The sequence below is a fragment of the Toxotes jaculatrix genome, chromosome 16, assembly GCF_017976425.1.
Source record: "Toxotes jaculatrix isolate fToxJac2 chromosome 16, fToxJac2.pri, whole genome shotgun sequence".
Lineage (NCBI taxonomy): Eukaryota > Metazoa > Chordata > Actinopteri > Toxotidae > Toxotes > Toxotes jaculatrix.
In genome coordinates, this window is record NC_054409.1 from 25,230,937 (window position 1) to 25,247,539 (window position 16,603).

Below are 16,603 nucleotides of genomic sequence, written 5' to 3' on the forward strand. Positions count from 1 at the left end.
TCTGTCTGTCTGTCCGTCCGTCCGTCTGTGCTCCTGAATGTATAAAACCCTGTGTCCTGGAAATGATGTTCATATGTCTGTTTCCTCAGGAAGTTGTGGTAACAGCTGTAACCTCTGGATTACGTTCAGAGACAGATTTTTTTTTGTGGACTGGATGAAGTGTTCTATTCATGCACCACAGCAGCGTAGCAGGGACGGGGTCAGCCATCACCACAGGACGGTGATGGCTTTGCTCTGACAGAGTTTCCTGTTGTTTCCTTTGAGAGACTCAGAGCAGTGATGAGTCCTGAGACCTGACTGAACTGGATGAGTGAACGACTGATGTGTGGAGGAACCACTGCAGAGACCAGCACAGGAAAATCCCTGTTTTAAGCTTAATTCAGATAAACTAAAGCTTTGTAAAGCTCTTGGTTCCAGATGCAGCTGCTGTGTTTGTTTGTGTGAGTTTATATTTCACTGCAGGAATCATGGGATGTTACAGACTGAAGATAAGATGGAGCTGATGCTGAGAGATGCTGCACTATCATGAGAGGACACGTGATCACTGAAGCTGGATGGTTGTGGACAGTCCTCACCACGTCCTTTCTCATATTTCCTGAGGAAAGTTTCACAGCCTCTGAGACTTAATATGAGCTTAATGCAAAATGATCCACGCTGTGTAACAAAGAATTACCCAGAGGCCCCTGCACACACACCATGGTTTCTGAATGAGAGTAAATGAGTTTATTAATAAACAAACAGCAGCACAGCATAAAGCACACTTTGAATACATGAAAGGTTAAAGGTCACAGGGGTCAGGGGTCAGTAGGGACATGGTGCAGGAAGCTGCTCTTCATTCATTCACACTATAAGTGATTATTGATTGATCAGCTCTGAAGCTTCCCTGTGAATCATTTCTCAGGTGAACAGGAAACAGGAAGTCACAGCACATTCAGCAAGATTCATCTGAGCATGATGCTAAAGGATCAATGACACGTTACTGACATGAGACTGATGCTGACAGTTATTATGAGAGGAGAGAAGCTCATCTGAACCATGAACCATGAGCTCTGACATCTCACCTGACAGAGGTATGATCAGGTGACTGTGTCATGTGACTGACTGCTCACCGTGGCTTCATGTCTTTACCCCCTGATGTTTGTTTACGATACTTGTACCTCAGCCCTGCCTGGATTCCTTTGTCTCCCCGACTTTTCATCTCCTCCAGTTTCTGGACCTTCTCTCTGTCTCCTCTCTCCTCCATCTTCTCGATCAGGATGTCCAGGTGGACGTGAGTGGACAGTGAATTCACATTGAGGGCGATCTTCTCCAGACTGAGCAGATGTTGGTAGGACTCTTCAAGGAACTGATCTTTCTTTGCTGTCAGAGTTTTCATTTCCTGTTCTAGATTTTCCAGCAGACTCTTCTTCTCCTCTTTCTCTGACTTGTTCTTCTCATACTTCTCTTTGATTTGGTAAATAGTCTTCTGAACTTTCCTTGTCTTGTTTACATAGATCCACTTTTCTTTCACATGATTAGAGTGATGACAGTGGTTAGAACAAACAGTACAGCAGCCTCCGCTCATCACCTCACAGGCATTAGGATACCAGGCCACTGTGCATCCAGGATAGTGGCAGGTCTCTTCACATCTGTTACAGGTAACAGCTGCTTCATAAAACAACCCCCACATCCCACCACTGATTTCTTGTTTTTCTTTGTAAACCTCATCAACTTCTATAGTGAAGTCTTTGTTCGTCTTCATCTCTTCTTCATGTGTCTTCAGAGCTTCTTTAGTCTGTCTGATCTCTGTCTGTTTCAGTTTGATCAGTCTGATTCTCTCCTCCAGGTTTTGGATGCAGGCTGTCAGTCTGACATGCTCATTCAAAACCTGCACAGTTTTCTCCAGTGTTTGAGGTTGAGATGTTTCCAGGAAGGAGATAAACTCCCTCATTCCTCTCACTGATATTTCATCAGCTTGTTCCAGGAACTTTCTCCCCTTTAATCGATCTTTACTCTGTTGGTTATTAAACAGGAAGTGACCAGGCTGATTCTTCTCGTCTGTGGCACATTTAATTTTTGCAGCTTCAAGAGCTTGAAGAACATTTTCAGGTTCGGTTCCATCTGAGTGAGTGATGAGAGCGACGATGTTGTTCTTCACATTTTTTTCAAACAGAGACATCACTGAATTAAAGATATACATCAGTCGATCACTCAGTCGATTCTCCGTTGCCTTCACCACCAAACCCACTGCATGGATTTCATGAACTCCGTCCTCTGAGCGGAACAAGTCAAATAATCTTTGACTGACTAAATCATCCTTTTCTGTTCCTGCAGTGTCTCCATATCCAGGAGTATCGATGATGGTCAGAGAGTAGGGCAGAGTTTGACCTTCAAACCCAAAGATCTCGTACACAATCACATCTGACGTCTGACTTTCTGTCTGACTTTTCTTCACGTCCTCTACGATCTGAAACCAGACGTTGTCCTCAAACTTCACTCCCATGGTGTAGTTGATCAGAGCGTTAATCAGAGTAGATTTTCCTGTTCCTGTTTCACCCACTAATAAAACTGTTTTGTTTTCATTGTTCTGACGTTTTTCTCCTACAGTCATTCTGCTCAGAGTCCCAAACATCTGCTTCTTTGGTCTCAGCTGGTACAGAGCAGGACACCCTGAACGGATCAGAGCACTTTTGGACATGATGTCCTTGTATTTGGAGGAGACGTTACTGAACCTGTGGAGACAGAAGAATAGAATTCAATCCACATTTAAACTTTATTCACAGACTTTTACACTTTTTATTTGAACGTCACAGTTTGTGCTGTGACTTTATCCTGTTAGCAGCACTGCTGGAAAGTAACTGAGTACATTTACTCAGATACTTCAGTTCCATACAGAGTTTAGTTACTGCTGCTCAGTGGACTGGGAGCTGGTCTGGAGTCCGTCTCCTTCAACAACCTCTCAGACACTGAGGTTCATGGTCCTTCAGAGAGACAGAGAGCGCACACAGACCCACAAACAGCAACACAAACACAGCTTGATGATGAGGCTGTGATGCAGAGCAGAGTGAAGCTGCCTGTGTCTCTGTTCTCTCCCTGAGCAGCAGCTTCAGTGTTTTCAGCTTCAGCTTTCAGTGTGTTGTTGCTGCCTGTAGTTACTCACATGGTGGCGCTGTTTCCTGGTCCACACGGTGAAGACGGATCAGGTCTGATCAGGTCTGGGTTCGGTCTCTGCACCAGGGGAAAGACAAGAAGAAAAAGCTGTAGGACAGTAAAGAAACTTCCAGGTGAATCTGAGACCTTTTCAGACCCACAGCTGCTTCGATCTGGTCTGAACCACTTTATTCAGAAACCACCTTTTCCTCTTGGTCCCATCAGGTTTGACTGGGCCCTGGTCTGAGTCCTGTAGGACTGGGTGTCAGCCAGGACCAAGTCTAATGGTTCAATATGAATCTGACACACAAACAACAACAAGCGACACAACAACACAAATCCAGGAGCAACAACATCCTGCTTCAGGAGCCAGGACGGATCAAAACCATCAGGCTCCAGAAACCTGACTGAGGACCACGCACACACACACACACACACACACACACACACACACACACACACACACACACACACACACACACAGGTATTCTACAGTTAGGTGTGAGGTTGAGTTACAGATCATATGAAACATCTTTCCATAGAATCATCGCAGTCACTGACTTTCCCACTTATTTCAATGATTTCATGGATTTTTAATGAAAACTAAATGATCAAAGACAAAATCCTTCAAACCCTCAGAATCTGTCAAAGGTTTTATTTCTCTCATTCTTTCATCCTGTGAGAAAACTTTCTCTCTAACTGTTAAACTCTGAGAACAAAGAGGATGAAATAGTGAATCATTTCCTGTAAAGCTTCATTATTGATCTTTATCTCCTGATCTTAAGCTTTCAAAGTGATCTTACCTGTGTTATCGGCTTCAGGCAGCTCTGTGATGCTGAGGATGCAGGAAGAGCAGAGAGGAGGCTGGGTTCAGAGCTTTTATGATCCATCAGTAGAAGGGATGGGAGCTCAGTGGTCACATGATTTCACAGAAACTCTGAGACACTTTCTTGGAAATCATGAATCAGCAAAACCTGATCAGCTGATGGTTGGAAAACCAGTGAAAGTGGAACCTGTTACTGCAGGTGATTAATGACAGGTGGTGCTGGGATCATCATCATCTGTGGAAAGTCTTGGATCTGCAGCAGAATCTGTTGCAGAGCAGAGTCACTGGCTCTGAAGCAGAGAATCAGCTCTGATGAGGAATCAGGTCGTTCAGCTCTTTGTCTCTGACGTGTCAGTGACGTGGTTCATGGCTCGGTGGTTCAGTGACTGAAGACTTGTCCGACACGTTTGGTGTCAGGATCAGATCAGGTCAGATGCACATGCTCTGTCAACATTTAACAACCAGGACATCAGGTAACAGGTGAAACCTCAGACAGACATAAGGTCACTGAAGACGGAGACGTCACAATCACTGTTGATGTCTTTTTAGAAGCTGATGACATTTAAAGTAACAGAGCATGAACATCTGAAGAAACACTCATTTCTTCTACAGCTCCATCAGTAGACGTTCTCACTGTACTGTGTTAACATGTAGAACTGGAACTCAGCTCTCAGTTCTGCCTTTTAAAGGAGTGAGGGCGCCCCCTGGTGTTTGATGTCCATCATAAAGTCAGACTATGTTTTGCATTAATCTGTTCCCTTGATGTTAGCTGAACGTTTCTCTGATGTTTCCAGTGGAAACAGGACTGTGGCTGCTGACACCGTCTCAGTGAACTGTCTCTGGCTCAGTAACATGTCACTGATGATGGATGAAGGTCGTTATCATCACTTACATCAGGGGATGTTACAGACTCTGACCTCGGACCTGAGAGGTTAACCTGCTGAGGAACTGTGGGATCTTCAATATATTTTCCTGTCAGGACGTCAGAGCTTCTTCAACAACACTCATATAAATAATATAAATCTGATTTTCTTCATTCATACAATTGTAAATCATTCAGTGAAAACACATTCTGACACACACAACGGGTTTTTATCCAAAATAATGTTGATAAACACTGAGCAGATGCAGTGGAATCACTGACCTGATGTCAAACTGGAATTAATATCTGTAGCTCCTGACTCTGACCACAAGAGGGCAAAGAATACACACACACACACACACACACAGACACACACGTCTTTAATAACCACATTATCACTGAGGTTATGAAAACATGAGTAAAACTAAACTCTAACACATCACTTCCTGTCTGTGTTTCATAATAAACGTTTTTCATATAAAGGCAGAGCGAGACTTTTACTGTGAAGAGGCTGTGAATCAAATAGCGCTTTTTCACCGGTACAGTGAAGCAGTCAGAACCATCCCAGCTCTGTAAACACAGGTCCGAACAGCCAATCACAGCGGAGAACAGCGGGTCTCCATGGTAACGGCAGATCGTTTGGGGAAGGGCAGCCTCGATGTCAGACTTCAGCCGCAGGTAAAAACATCAGGTGTTTGTGTTTGCTTCTGTGTGATACCTGGTGTTTCTGCTTAGAACCAACGCTTTAAGGTTCCACTGTTCATGTTCCACGGTTCTGTTGTACTGCAGTCACTGGACTGAAGCTGGATGGTTCTACTGCAGAGTGAGTGCTTTTACTCTGAAGGACATTTGGTTCTTCTGCTTGTGTCTTAGTAACATACATCACATATGATCACGTGTTCTCTGTCAGTGTGTCTGATTTGTTCTGGGTGTGAGATCCTACAGGTTCCTCTGTCTGAAGTTACCTGTAGGATCCGTTTTCAGATGTGTCTGTGTTTATACCTCTGACCACCAGGTGGAGCTGCCTGCCTGTAAGCTAACTGAGAAGGAGCTGTACCTGTGCTGTGCTCAGGCTCAGGTGTGACTGAGGTTCTTCACTCTCCGTGGAACAGTTTGGTTTGTTCTTCTGTGAGGAAAAGGTGAGAAAGTGAAGAATAAATTTGCTGTTACTTTGTGTTGAACTGTGACTCTGAAGTTTCCTGCATTTAAAATATTACTTCAGTGTAAATACAAAACCATGAAGAGCAGAATGTACAGTGAGAGTTCTGCCTCTGCAGAGGCTTCGTCTCAGTTTTCATCCTGTCAAACAATTTAAAAAAGTTCCTGTGAGTTTGATCAGTGAGTTGATGTAACAGAACCTGAACACAACGTTCCTCAGCTTCACTCCATCATCTCTGTCGCTCACAGAAAAAGTTTCTCCTTCAAAAATATAAAAACTGAAACATGACAACAAACTTTAACAACAACAACAACAAGCTGCTGAGCTGCTGAGCTGCAGTCCAGACCAGTGCACATTTTAACCAATCAGAGGCCAGAGCTGAGTGTTCGTCCTCAGCAGATGTTGTACAGATGTTCCTCGGTCATGTTATTGGTTGTGACTGATCAGCAATAATCAGACGAGTGACTCAGCTCAGGTTCATGATCAGCTGATGATCAGCTGTAGTGTTTTATTCCAGAGCAGCACAGACCGTTTTCACCACCTGCTGTAGTTTCTGTCCTCTCAGTAACACACACATGTCTCTGTGTCCTGTCAGAGATGGCGGGAACATCGAGACACGATCGAGAGATGGCGATGAACGCCAAACGTCAGCTGTCGGAGTGTTCAGACCCGGTGGAGAGACTCAGACTGCAGTGTCTGGCCCGAGGATCGTCTGGGATCAAAGGTCTGGGCAGGTGAGCTCCTCATACACCCACACCTGTTCACTCTGGGAAAGATGGAGACCTGGGGGAGTCCAGGGGAGTCTGGGGGAGTCCAGGGGAGTCCAGGTCTCAGTCCTTTTGACATCTCGATGGTGGTGGTGGAAAGGAGAGGCTGTTTCAGAACGGAATGAAGAGGAAAACAGAAAGTTTGGATTTTTGTTGTAAAACATAACATCAGCTTCTCTCTGCATTGATCCCATGACTCCTCATGTTCCTGTGGCAGTGAAACTTAAAGCTGAGCAGGTTTTTAAAGCAGCACATTCAGTTCATGTTTCTCTGCTGTAGGTCCTCTGTGAGCTGAGGTTGGTGTTTTCCTGTGATACTTGAACTTTGCATCATGCTGCACTCGAGCCTGTGTTACCAGTGGCTGCAGGATGTTGTGTTGTGTTTGGGTTTATTGTCACTTCGTTGTGTTGTTGCTGATTCTGTGGTTTTGTTTGCTGATGTTCGGCTGTAAACTCTCTAACCTGCTGAAGCAGCTTTGCATCCACCCACACAGATCCTGTCAGGCCATTAATTCTCCCACAGGCCTGGAAGTAACTCACTACTTTAACATTTAATACGTTACTACGTTTATATGAGAGCTGCAGTCACAGTAAGAATTTAAACATGATCAGTTTATAAAATGTGTTGCAGGTTAAATAACGAGCAGCACCATGATTATATGACGCTAACATCATATAATCAAAGTATTTTTATATGTTTTCTCTCTCCAGCTTTGCTGATGATGATCTGTGTTTCAGTGAAATGTTGGATCAGAACTTTGACTTGTTTTACTTTCACTTCAGTTTAGGATCTGAGTGTTTCTCCCTGTGTAACAGTGCAGTGACCTGATGCTGATGGACAGATAATGAGCAGATGTGCTGAGCTGCAGGTGGTTACTGGGTCAGCGTTACTGGATCAGCGTTACTGGAACCAGACTGACAACATGAGATGATGAGCTGCTAGCAGCTCTGTGGAACTGCTACACAGTTGTGCTTTAAGCTAAATGCTAACATGCTGATGTTTAGCAGGTATAATGTTTACCATGCTCAGCACCTAGCTTAGCATGTTAGCCGGCTGCCATTAGCAGTAAACGCAGCGTCCAGCTGAGGCTGACCTGTTGAACTGTCCTCAGCGTTAGTCCTTCCACCTGTTCTCAGCAGAGGACTGTTGTATTTTACACAGTCGGTATTATAACATCCTGATGTGTTCACGTTTGTCAGAACCTTCAAAATAATGGACGATGACAACAGCCGCTCCCTGGACTTCAAGGAGTTTCTGAAGGGTTTGAACGACTACGGGGTCCTGATGGAGAAGCAGGAGGCCACGGCTCTGTTTCAGCACTTCGACCGGGACGGGAGCGGGACCATCGACTTCGACGAGTTTCTCATCACTCTGAGGGTAAAGATGTGGGTCAGGTACTGCACAGGTACAGGTGTTAATTATCTTATGGTTCTTCACTTCCATCATCTGATACCTGCAGCCACCCATGTCTAAAGCCAGGAAGGAGGTGGTGATGCAGGCGTTTCGGAAGCTGGATAAGACGGGTGACGGGGTGATCACCATCGAAGACCTGCGGGGGGTGTATAACGCCAAGTACCACCCCAAGTATCAGAACGGAGAGTGGACAGAGGATCAGGTCTTCAGGAAATTCCTGGACAGCTTTGACTCTCCGTACGACAAAGATGGAAAGGTAACGAACGAACTCGTGATGTTTGTCTCAGTGAATTCAGCAGCTTCTCCTCAGGTGGTTCAGGTGAGACGTTTCTGTGTCTGAGGGTCAGTGAATGTGTCAGATTCACACATGTCACGACACCTTTACAGTTACAGATGTTCTGTGTGCAGCTCTCAGAGAGAATGTAGAATCACTGACCTGTGTTCATGCTGGTGTTCCTCTCTGAAGGTGACCCAGGAGGAATTTCTGAATTATTACGCTGGTGTGAGCGCGTCCATCGATACAGACGTCTACTTTATTGTGATGATGAGAAATGCCTGGAAACTCTGAGTTAGCGTCGTCCTGGTAAACAAACTCATGGCGGAGGGTGGAGGGTAGAGGGTGAAGGGTGAAGGGCGGAGGGCGGAGGAGGAGCAGTTTTCCATTTCAGGGTGTTTTCTGTTTTAGAGAAATGTGCAGAGTATATTGTATGGTTGTTATTTGAAAAATAAACCAACAAGAGAATAAGACAAACATGTCAAAGAACCATACAACATACAAACCTCAGGTGGTTTTATCAGCTGGTGTTTCTCAGACAGAAGATTCAAACCCTCATGTTTCTTATTTCTGTCTGTAGAAAGTTTGATTAACACTTTTTCACTTTATTCTCTATAATTCAGTGAGACTCAAATCGACCTTTCCACTCTGACTCGCTGATTCCATCCAAACATGAAGCTTGTTTTTTATTTTTTCTGTTAAAGACATTTTTCATCCGGTGAATCATCAACTGTATCCTCACTTTACTTTTCTTTGTTAGACTTGTGTATTAAAGTAAGTGGACAGTGACACCTGCTGAGAGAAATGGACAAATACAGTAAAAAGAAAAAGAAGATAAAAATTTACAGGCTCATTCTGGTTAATGCTGATCTGCCTGAACGTTTCAGATTCGTGCTCAGAGCGTGGATTGATCCTGTGAAACAGCAGCAACGTTCGTCTGCTTTGTTTTTGATTTTGACGTCTTTGATGACTCAGCTCTTTTGGATGGAAACCAGCTGCTCGGGCGAATCACGTCGTCTCTCTCTCTCACTTTGGTTCTGTCTCTGTGTGTCTCAGTGTTTCCTCTGATCGACAGGTGACCAAAGAGGAGTTTGTCAACTATTACTGTGGAGTCAGCGCCTCCATCGACAGCGACGTCTACTTTATTCTAATGATGAGAAACGCCTGGAAGCTCTGAGGCAAAGGAAGAAGGACATGAGCTCAGACTGTCGTTCAGTCAGTGAGAGAAGCAGCTGGTGACCTTTACAGTCAGGATCCATGTGTAATGACCACAGTGATGAGTTAAATCAACCAGGGTTAGGGTAACTAACTATCTCTCTGTTTCCAGCTACTAACACATCATTTCTTTCCATATGGATGTAGTGAGTCGAAATGAGTCTAAATCATTTTGTTTGTTCAAAAATAGTAGAATATTTTCTTTGTGTTTATTTTATACTGTTGAAGTTTAAGTAGAGAATATGTTTAATTCCCATTTTTCAGTTTTATTGTACATGGATATGCAGCACAACAGGCTTTGCTGAAATAAAACAGTGATTAAACCACGTATGTACAGTGTATGTGGCACAGACTGATTCATCCTGTGTTCCAGCTGCTGCACGGAGCAAACATGAGGTGCAGGTTGTGTCAGATATTCTGAGAAGCAGCTTTGTTTGCGTCTCCATGACTCAGACCACAAACACAAACAGTCCGGTCACGTCGCTGCAGCAACACACACACACACACACACTCAGTGTGACCGGCCTGAGCTGGGAGTCAGTGCTGCCGCTCAGAGGACGAACGTGGCCGAACTCTTCAGCAGGAGGTTTGGTTCAGTGCAGACGAGTTCAGGCAGCAGCTTTATTTACAGGACCTCACCGCTGTTTTTAAGATTTGGTTCAGTAAAGAATGAAGCGAATCCTTAAACATCCTTGGTTAGATGCTAGTTCTGATCCTCTTGGAGGTCCTAGTCACTGAGGAGGTTCTCCAGTTCACTGAAGGGTTCTGTTGGTTCTTATGATCACGTAGGAGATTCTAAAGGTCTTTTGTTCTAATTGACAGGGTTCTAGTGACCATTTCAGAGGTTTCCGGGTTCCTTCCGGAGGTTCAACTGGTGGCGGAAGAGGTTTTAGTGGGCCTTAAAATGTTAGGGGTCCTTTAGATCATTCTGCTGGTCATTGAGGAGGTTCTTTTGTGGTTCTGTTGATCATTGAAGAGGCTGTATGGGTCCATCAGGGGGCTGTAGGGATCCATTAAGTGGTTCTTGTGACCACTGAAGAAGTTCTATGGGCCCATTAAGTGTCTGTATTGGTAACTGAAGAGGTTCTGAGTTTCCTTTGTGGCTCTCAGGATCATTGTGGTTGTTGTTGTTGTGGATGTGTTTTTTGTGGTTCTGCAGGGGATTCTGGGGATTCTTTAACCAATGAGCTGCCTGGATGGTAGAACACTGCAAACATTCAAGTTTTGTGTGATTTGTAGAAAAATGTGCAGAAACACTGATATGTTCTTCTAAGGTTCCTCCAGCGACCGTCTCTGGATGACAGCAGGTGTCAGTTTACAGTGTGTGAGACGTTATGAACATACAGCGGATCATCTCTAATCATTTGGCATCACAAGCAACAAAATACAGACAAAGCTACATCTGAGTAGATCTGGGTCAATAATCTGCAGAAATCCGACTGATACAAGTGAAAGATAAAACTTTTACCTACAGACGTAAAAATAAAGGTTTCATCAAACTGACTGTAAAATCTCAGCATCATAGAAGTGACAGAGCAAACTTTAACAGCTTCTGAAGATTTAACATGGTCGTTAACACCTGGCAGAGGAACACGTCACCTAACGTTTGTGGCTCAGGTGAAGAGGAGATCCTCATCTCTGATCAGCTGGAATGAATCATGTGACTCAGCTGGAATGAATCATGTGACCATTCAGCTTCTCTCAAAGTTTCCTTCAACACTTCACCGTCAGTGAACTGTTAGTTCTGCAGGCTCCTCGTCCATCGGCTCTATAGGTCGGTGGCTCCCAAACTCCTTTTTCTTGATCCATTAAAATCACTTGTGGGCATCGTCACAGGTTATGGTCACAGGTCACAGGTCAGTGTGAGGACAGTGTGGACAGACTGTCTGGTCAGTGTGGACAGACTGTTTGATCTGAAGGATTTTCGGGGCATGAAAAGGTGAAAGATTCCATATTTCAGCAGAAGCAGTTCAGAGGGAAAAGCTGCTGTGGAATAAAATTGAATAAACTCCTGACCTGCTGATGCTGTTAGATTATGAATCAGTGAGTTATCCTCTGAGGAACATGAACATCTGTACCATCTGCCTGTAGATGCTCAGATACATGAAAACATCTCACTAAAAAAGGTCGACTTCATGCTGTTAGAGGAAACAAGGATCATCAACATCAGCACTTATCAAACTGATCTCTGGACCTGGTGGGGGTCCTGAGCCCCAGAGTGGGAACCACTGCCTGAGAGCATCTTAAAGTATAATTCTCAGAAGTTTGATAAACACATGTCCTGCTCCTGGTCCTTGTCCTTGTCCTGGTCCTGCTCCTGATCCTGCTCCTGGTCCTGACCTACTTGATCTGATAGAAACTGGACATGGTGACGTAGGCCTCCTCCTGCTGACTCGCCCCAAACACCTCCGCCTTGTTTCCTCCACTGCTGGGTTCGGGCTGAGGCATGTGAGGTCCGTCCCCGAGCTGGAGGACGTTGACAGGGGAAGGACTGACGCTCTGGAGGCTGTCCTCTCCGTCGGAGGAGCTCCTGCTCAGCAGGCCGGAGAGCTCCAGCTCCTCAGTGCTGACGCTGGTGGTGCTCCTGCAGTCCGAGCTCTGGGTGGAGCAGGGATCGTTGGACCGAGTGCTGTCGGGACGGAGTGAAGGCTCCGTCTCCTCACTCGGCTGCACCTCTGTTTTCTCCTGCGGGTCGACTTTCAGGGCGCTGAACACCTCGGGTTTGAAGTTCAACAGAAGACCCTGCAAAACCAGAGACATACAACATTTAGATTTATCATGGACCGAGCAGCGAGGACCCACTGTCCTCCAACACAGGTGTCCTCTGATGTGATGCTCCGGTCAGCAGGACCATCATGTCTCCCAGCCTGTTAGAAAACCTCTGTGGTTGATGTGGTCAGGTGACTGTGGGGGTGGGGCGATCTGTGGATTCGCTCACAGGTGAGGAACAGATCACAAGCCGTCCTGACCTGAGCGTGATGTTAGCATCTTCTCTGTGTGAACACTCAGAGAAGACACTGCTCCACAGCAGAGACACCCTCGTCTCAGAGACGTCAGCCTGAGGCTCAGGACACAGGAAGTAGAAAGACGCACAGAGAAACCGTTACTGACCAGCCCTAACGCGTCCTGCGTAACGTGTCCTGCGTAACACGTCCTGCGTAACACGTCCTGCGTAACACGTCCGGTGTTAGCCGTTAGCTCGGACGTAGCAGGTTTCCCTGTGTCTCAAACACTAAACATGAATATAAAGGCTGAATTTCTGACGCTGTTCTTCAGTAAACGGACTCACTTTGTTTGGCTTGCAGATCTGCACCAGCGTGTGTTTGGGGTGTGGGATGCTCGGCCACATGTAGGTGAAAATCCTGTGAAGGTAAAAGAAAAACAGATTAATGAACGAATCACATCATTTCACTGGTTTTCTGTCGACAAAGCAGAAACATCGTACTCGTTTTTCCAGAAGAAGAAAACACTGAACGTCACCACGACCAACGGGACGACACACACGATCAGTTTGACCCACTCCTCCTGCCTGTCCTCAGGGACGACGTCTGCTGGGACAAAAAGACGACAGGACTCTGAACCAGGTTGTCCTCTGTGTGTGAGGACAGCTGATGCCTGCAGGTCAGACTCGTTCTTACCTGCAGACACAGAGAAATTCAGCGTTTCGCTCCACTCGCTCCAGCTGCCTCTGAGGAACTTGATGGGAATCGCTCGCACTCTGACGTGGTACTGCCTGCTCCTCTGCAGATGTTCCATGTCAATCTTCATACTGTTCTCTGAGGAGATGTTCTGAACCTGTGGACACACAGGAACCAGTCTGAGCACACAGCTGGTCCTGATCCTCACACACACACTCACACTCACACACTCACACTCACACACACACACACACACACTCACACACACACACACACACACACACACACTCACACTCACACACTCACACTCACACACTCACACACACACACACACACACTCACACACACACACACACACACACACACACACACACTCACACACACACACACACACTCACACACACACACACACAGTCTGACACACACACACACAGTCTGACACACACACACTCACACACACACACACACACACTCACACACACACTCACACACACACACACACACTCTCACACACACACTCACACACTCACACACACACACACTCACACACACACACACTCACACACACATTCTGACACACACACACTCACACACACACACACTCACACACACACACACACACACACTCACACACTCACACACACACACTCACACACTCACACTCACACACACACACTCACACACACACACACTCACACACTCACACACACACACACTCACACACTCACACACTCACACTCACACACTCACACACTCACACACTCACACACACACACACTCACACACTCACACACACACACACACACACACACACTCACACACACACTCACACACAGACAGATGTGACCTACCATCTGGCTGCCCGTGGTCCAGATGTGCAGCTGGAACAGCTGGTTGTCTACTCTCAGGTAATCTTTGTGGTACGGCGTCCGGATGGAGATCACCACCTGGTTAGCCTCCTGGTTGACAGTGACGTTCCACACCTGAGGAGGCCTCGGTTTCACTGCCGAGACACAACAAAGGACCAGGGGACAGAGGTGAGTGTGACGTCAGGCGGGATTGCCGTGTCTCTGTCTCACAGGAAACATCACGTCGGCCGCGAGCGTGAAGACGCAGCTGCTGCGTTTCCTCTGCACACGATTTACCGATTTTCTTCAGGTCCACTGTGGCTGAGATGCGGCGTCCTCTCTTTAAGCGAACAGTCAGGTTGAAGTGAGCCACCGGCGTCTCTCTGAAACGGACCGTGTTCCCAGAATCCTTCACACACTTCGTCTCCACGCTGTCTGAACTCCAGTCAGTGTAACTGTGAACAGGAGAACAGAGGTTTCTCTGAGACGTAGGATCATGATGTTTGATGTTATCTGATGTTATGACAGCGTCGTACCACAGAGTCATCTCCTCTATACTGTCGCCCTCATCTTCATCTTCATCATCCTCGCTGTTCCTGCCTGCCAGCAGCTCGCAGGTCAGACTGTTTCCTTCTGTTGCGATATGTGAAGTGCAGCTGATTCTGGTCTCTGAGGGACAATGCAGGACAGACTCAGGGGACAGTTCAGCAGTAACTGTGATCATAACACTACACAGTGTCCTGCTGATCCAGGTTCACTCAGCAGGACATCGAGCTCAGATTCAATAAACCTGAGTTTAGGTTTATTCAATCCTTCTAAGATGAACAACTGAATCACTGCTGAAACTATAGCAACGTTTTCATGTGTTCATTTATATGTTAAAGATGAAAAAGCAGATTTTTTTTCCCCATGAATAAGAATTATCTGTGTCAGAGCCTCAGATCCTCAGAGTGTCACTGTCACAGGATCAGCTTCTGACTGCAGCTCAGGTCAGAACCACGTCTCCATCACAGGCTCTGAAAAACAAACTGAAGTCAACCAGACATTTTAAAATGTCCTCTCACCCTCGTCAGTGTCTCCGTCTCCGCTCTGAGCCTGAGCTCCACCCAGCAGCAGCAGCAGCAGCGGCAGCAGAACGATCCTCCGGTCAAACATCATGTCCTCAGCCGTCTCACCGCTGCACAGACAGACTCACCTGATGCTCAGCTCGCTCACAGCCTGCGCTCTCACAGCTCGCAGCTTTTCATGTCAGCAGGCAGAGGAAGAGGGAGGAGCCACCGTGCAGAGGAAGGGGGGGTGTTGTTGGGTTAGCTGAGTTCTTTGCTCACAGGATGTTCTGTAAATCAGAAAACATGTTTGTTCAGCAAACAGCAGGTTCTGTGCAGCTTCACTCAGCCACTGGTTTCAGTTTGAGCCTCTGTCCTCGGCCTGCGGAGCAGACGCTGAGCCAGATGTTTCCCTCACAGCTGGAAGAGACCACACACAGAAAACCCTGCATTAAGACACAGATCTGCTCTGTAATATACACACATTTAGATTTTTATTCACAAAGCTGCTGTCAATCAAACACAGACACGCCCACTATGAGGCTCAGAGGAAAGTGTCTGAAAAACTTTGAATACAAAACTTTCATCGACCACTTTGTTCCATGTCCAGGTTCAGTCCAGATGCTGCACATCTGCGTCTGATCACAGTCCGTCTGTGGTTTCTCAGCTCTGTGTAAACCAGGGTCAGGTAAACCTGCAGCTGTTTGGTAACTGAAGAAGAAGAAGAGGCCACATACAAACACAAACACATGGACAGAGACTAAAGTTTGCTTGGTGCTTGTCAATAACTGGACCTGAGAGTCCCTCAGAGACCAGAGTCCTCAGGGTTCAGGGTTGTTGGACATCACACAGACTCAGTGTGTCGGTGGTTTTCCTCAGAAAGCTGCGGCGCCGTGTTTCAGACGGGTCTGAAGTTCGGTGCACAGCTGTCAGAGCTGCAGCCTGACGTGAGTCTTCCTCTCTGTCGAACAGCAACCATGAAGCTCAACATCTAACCAGAAACCTACAAACCACTTCCTGTCTGCTCGAGTCATCTGGTTTGTTTTCAAATGAGGCCAGTGTGTACACATGACACACGACACACATGTCTCTGTTTACTACACGCTCCAACATCGAGCTCTCAGCCTGAAGTGACCCTGACACGTGACTACATGTCTGTTACCTGTACAGCACCAGAGTCACATGACAGCTGCAGCCACCTGCTGCTGAAAGTTACAAACGTGTGTGTGTGTGTGTGTGTGAGTGTGTGTCCTTCTCCTCATGTTCATTCTCCTCAGTGTGGTTAGAACTGTTCCCTCTCACTGCCTCACACACTGTGTTTCTGTAGTGAAGCAGGGCATGCTGGGAAACCGTGCTGCCTCGACCTGAGCGGATGAACCCAACAGTCAGGACCTTCACACAGAGGATGAAGAACCAGAGTCCAGAT

At 46.4% G+C, this 16,603-nt stretch overlaps 3 protein-coding genes across 8 annotated transcripts; 1 reads left to right on the forward strand and 2 right to left on the reverse strand.

The window, feature by feature from the left end:
- Positions 1 to 708: 708 nt before the first annotated feature.
- Positions 709 to 4,034, reverse strand: LOC121195881. 2 transcript variants are annotated; one of them, XM_041059579.1, is made up of 3 exons: positions 3,933 to 4,034; positions 3,140 to 3,207; positions 709 to 2,711 (listed from the first exon to the last, which is right to left on the reverse strand). In XM_041059579.1, exons 1-3 carry the CDS (start codon positions 4,017 to 4,019, stop codon positions 1,106 to 1,108), a joined length of 1,761 nt encoding a protein of 586 aa, XP_040915513.1. In that variant the 5' UTR covers positions 4,020 to 4,034; the 3' UTR covers positions 709 to 1,105. The 2 variants fall into 2 exon arrangements, with proteins under 2 accessions (XP_040915513.1, XP_040915512.1); XM_041059578.1 differs by having other exon boundaries at positions 3,140 to 3,237.
- Positions 4,035 to 5,395: 1,361 nt separating this feature from the next.
- On the forward strand, positions 5,396 to 9,997 carry capslb (calcyphosine-like b). Of its 3 annotated transcripts, none has more exons than XM_041058909.1 (6): positions 5,396 to 5,640; positions 6,572 to 6,710; positions 7,943 to 8,120; positions 8,203 to 8,412; positions 8,623 to 8,739; positions 9,506 to 9,634. In XM_041058909.1, the coding sequence occupies exons 1-5, from the start codon at positions 5,625 to 5,627 to the stop codon at positions 8,722 to 8,724; spliced, it is 645 nt and encodes a 214-aa protein (XP_040914843.1). In that variant the 5' UTR covers positions 5,396 to 5,624; the 3' UTR covers positions 8,725 to 8,739; positions 9,506 to 9,634. The 3 variants fall into 3 exon arrangements, with proteins under 3 accessions (XP_040914843.1, XP_040914844.1, XP_040914845.1); XM_041058911.1 differs by lacking the exon at positions 5,396 to 5,640 and adding an exon at positions 5,879 to 5,956; XM_041058910.1 differs by lacking the exon at positions 8,623 to 8,739 and having other exon boundaries at positions 5,399 to 5,640; positions 9,506 to 9,997.
- An 86-nt stretch (positions 9,998 to 10,083) lies between these two features.
- il7r (interleukin 7 receptor) lies at positions 10,084 to 15,357 on the reverse strand. 3 transcript variants are annotated; one of them, XM_041058908.1, is made up of 8 exons: positions 15,196 to 15,357; positions 14,668 to 14,800; positions 14,429 to 14,586; positions 14,135 to 14,286; positions 13,284 to 13,440; positions 13,091 to 13,196; positions 12,935 to 13,007; positions 10,084 to 12,387 (listed from the first exon to the last, which is right to left on the reverse strand). In XM_041058908.1, the coding sequence occupies exons 1-8, from the start codon at positions 15,287 to 15,289 to the stop codon at positions 11,986 to 11,988; spliced, it is 1,275 nt and encodes a 424-aa protein (XP_040914842.1). In that variant the 5' UTR covers positions 15,290 to 15,357; the 3' UTR covers positions 10,084 to 11,985. The 3 variants fall into 3 exon arrangements, with proteins under 3 accessions (XP_040914842.1, XP_040914841.1, XP_040914840.1); XM_041058907.1 differs by having other exon boundaries at positions 13,091 to 13,193; positions 14,429 to 14,800; XM_041058906.1 differs by having other exon boundaries at positions 14,429 to 14,800.
- Positions 15,358 to 16,603: the final 1,246 nt, after the last annotated feature.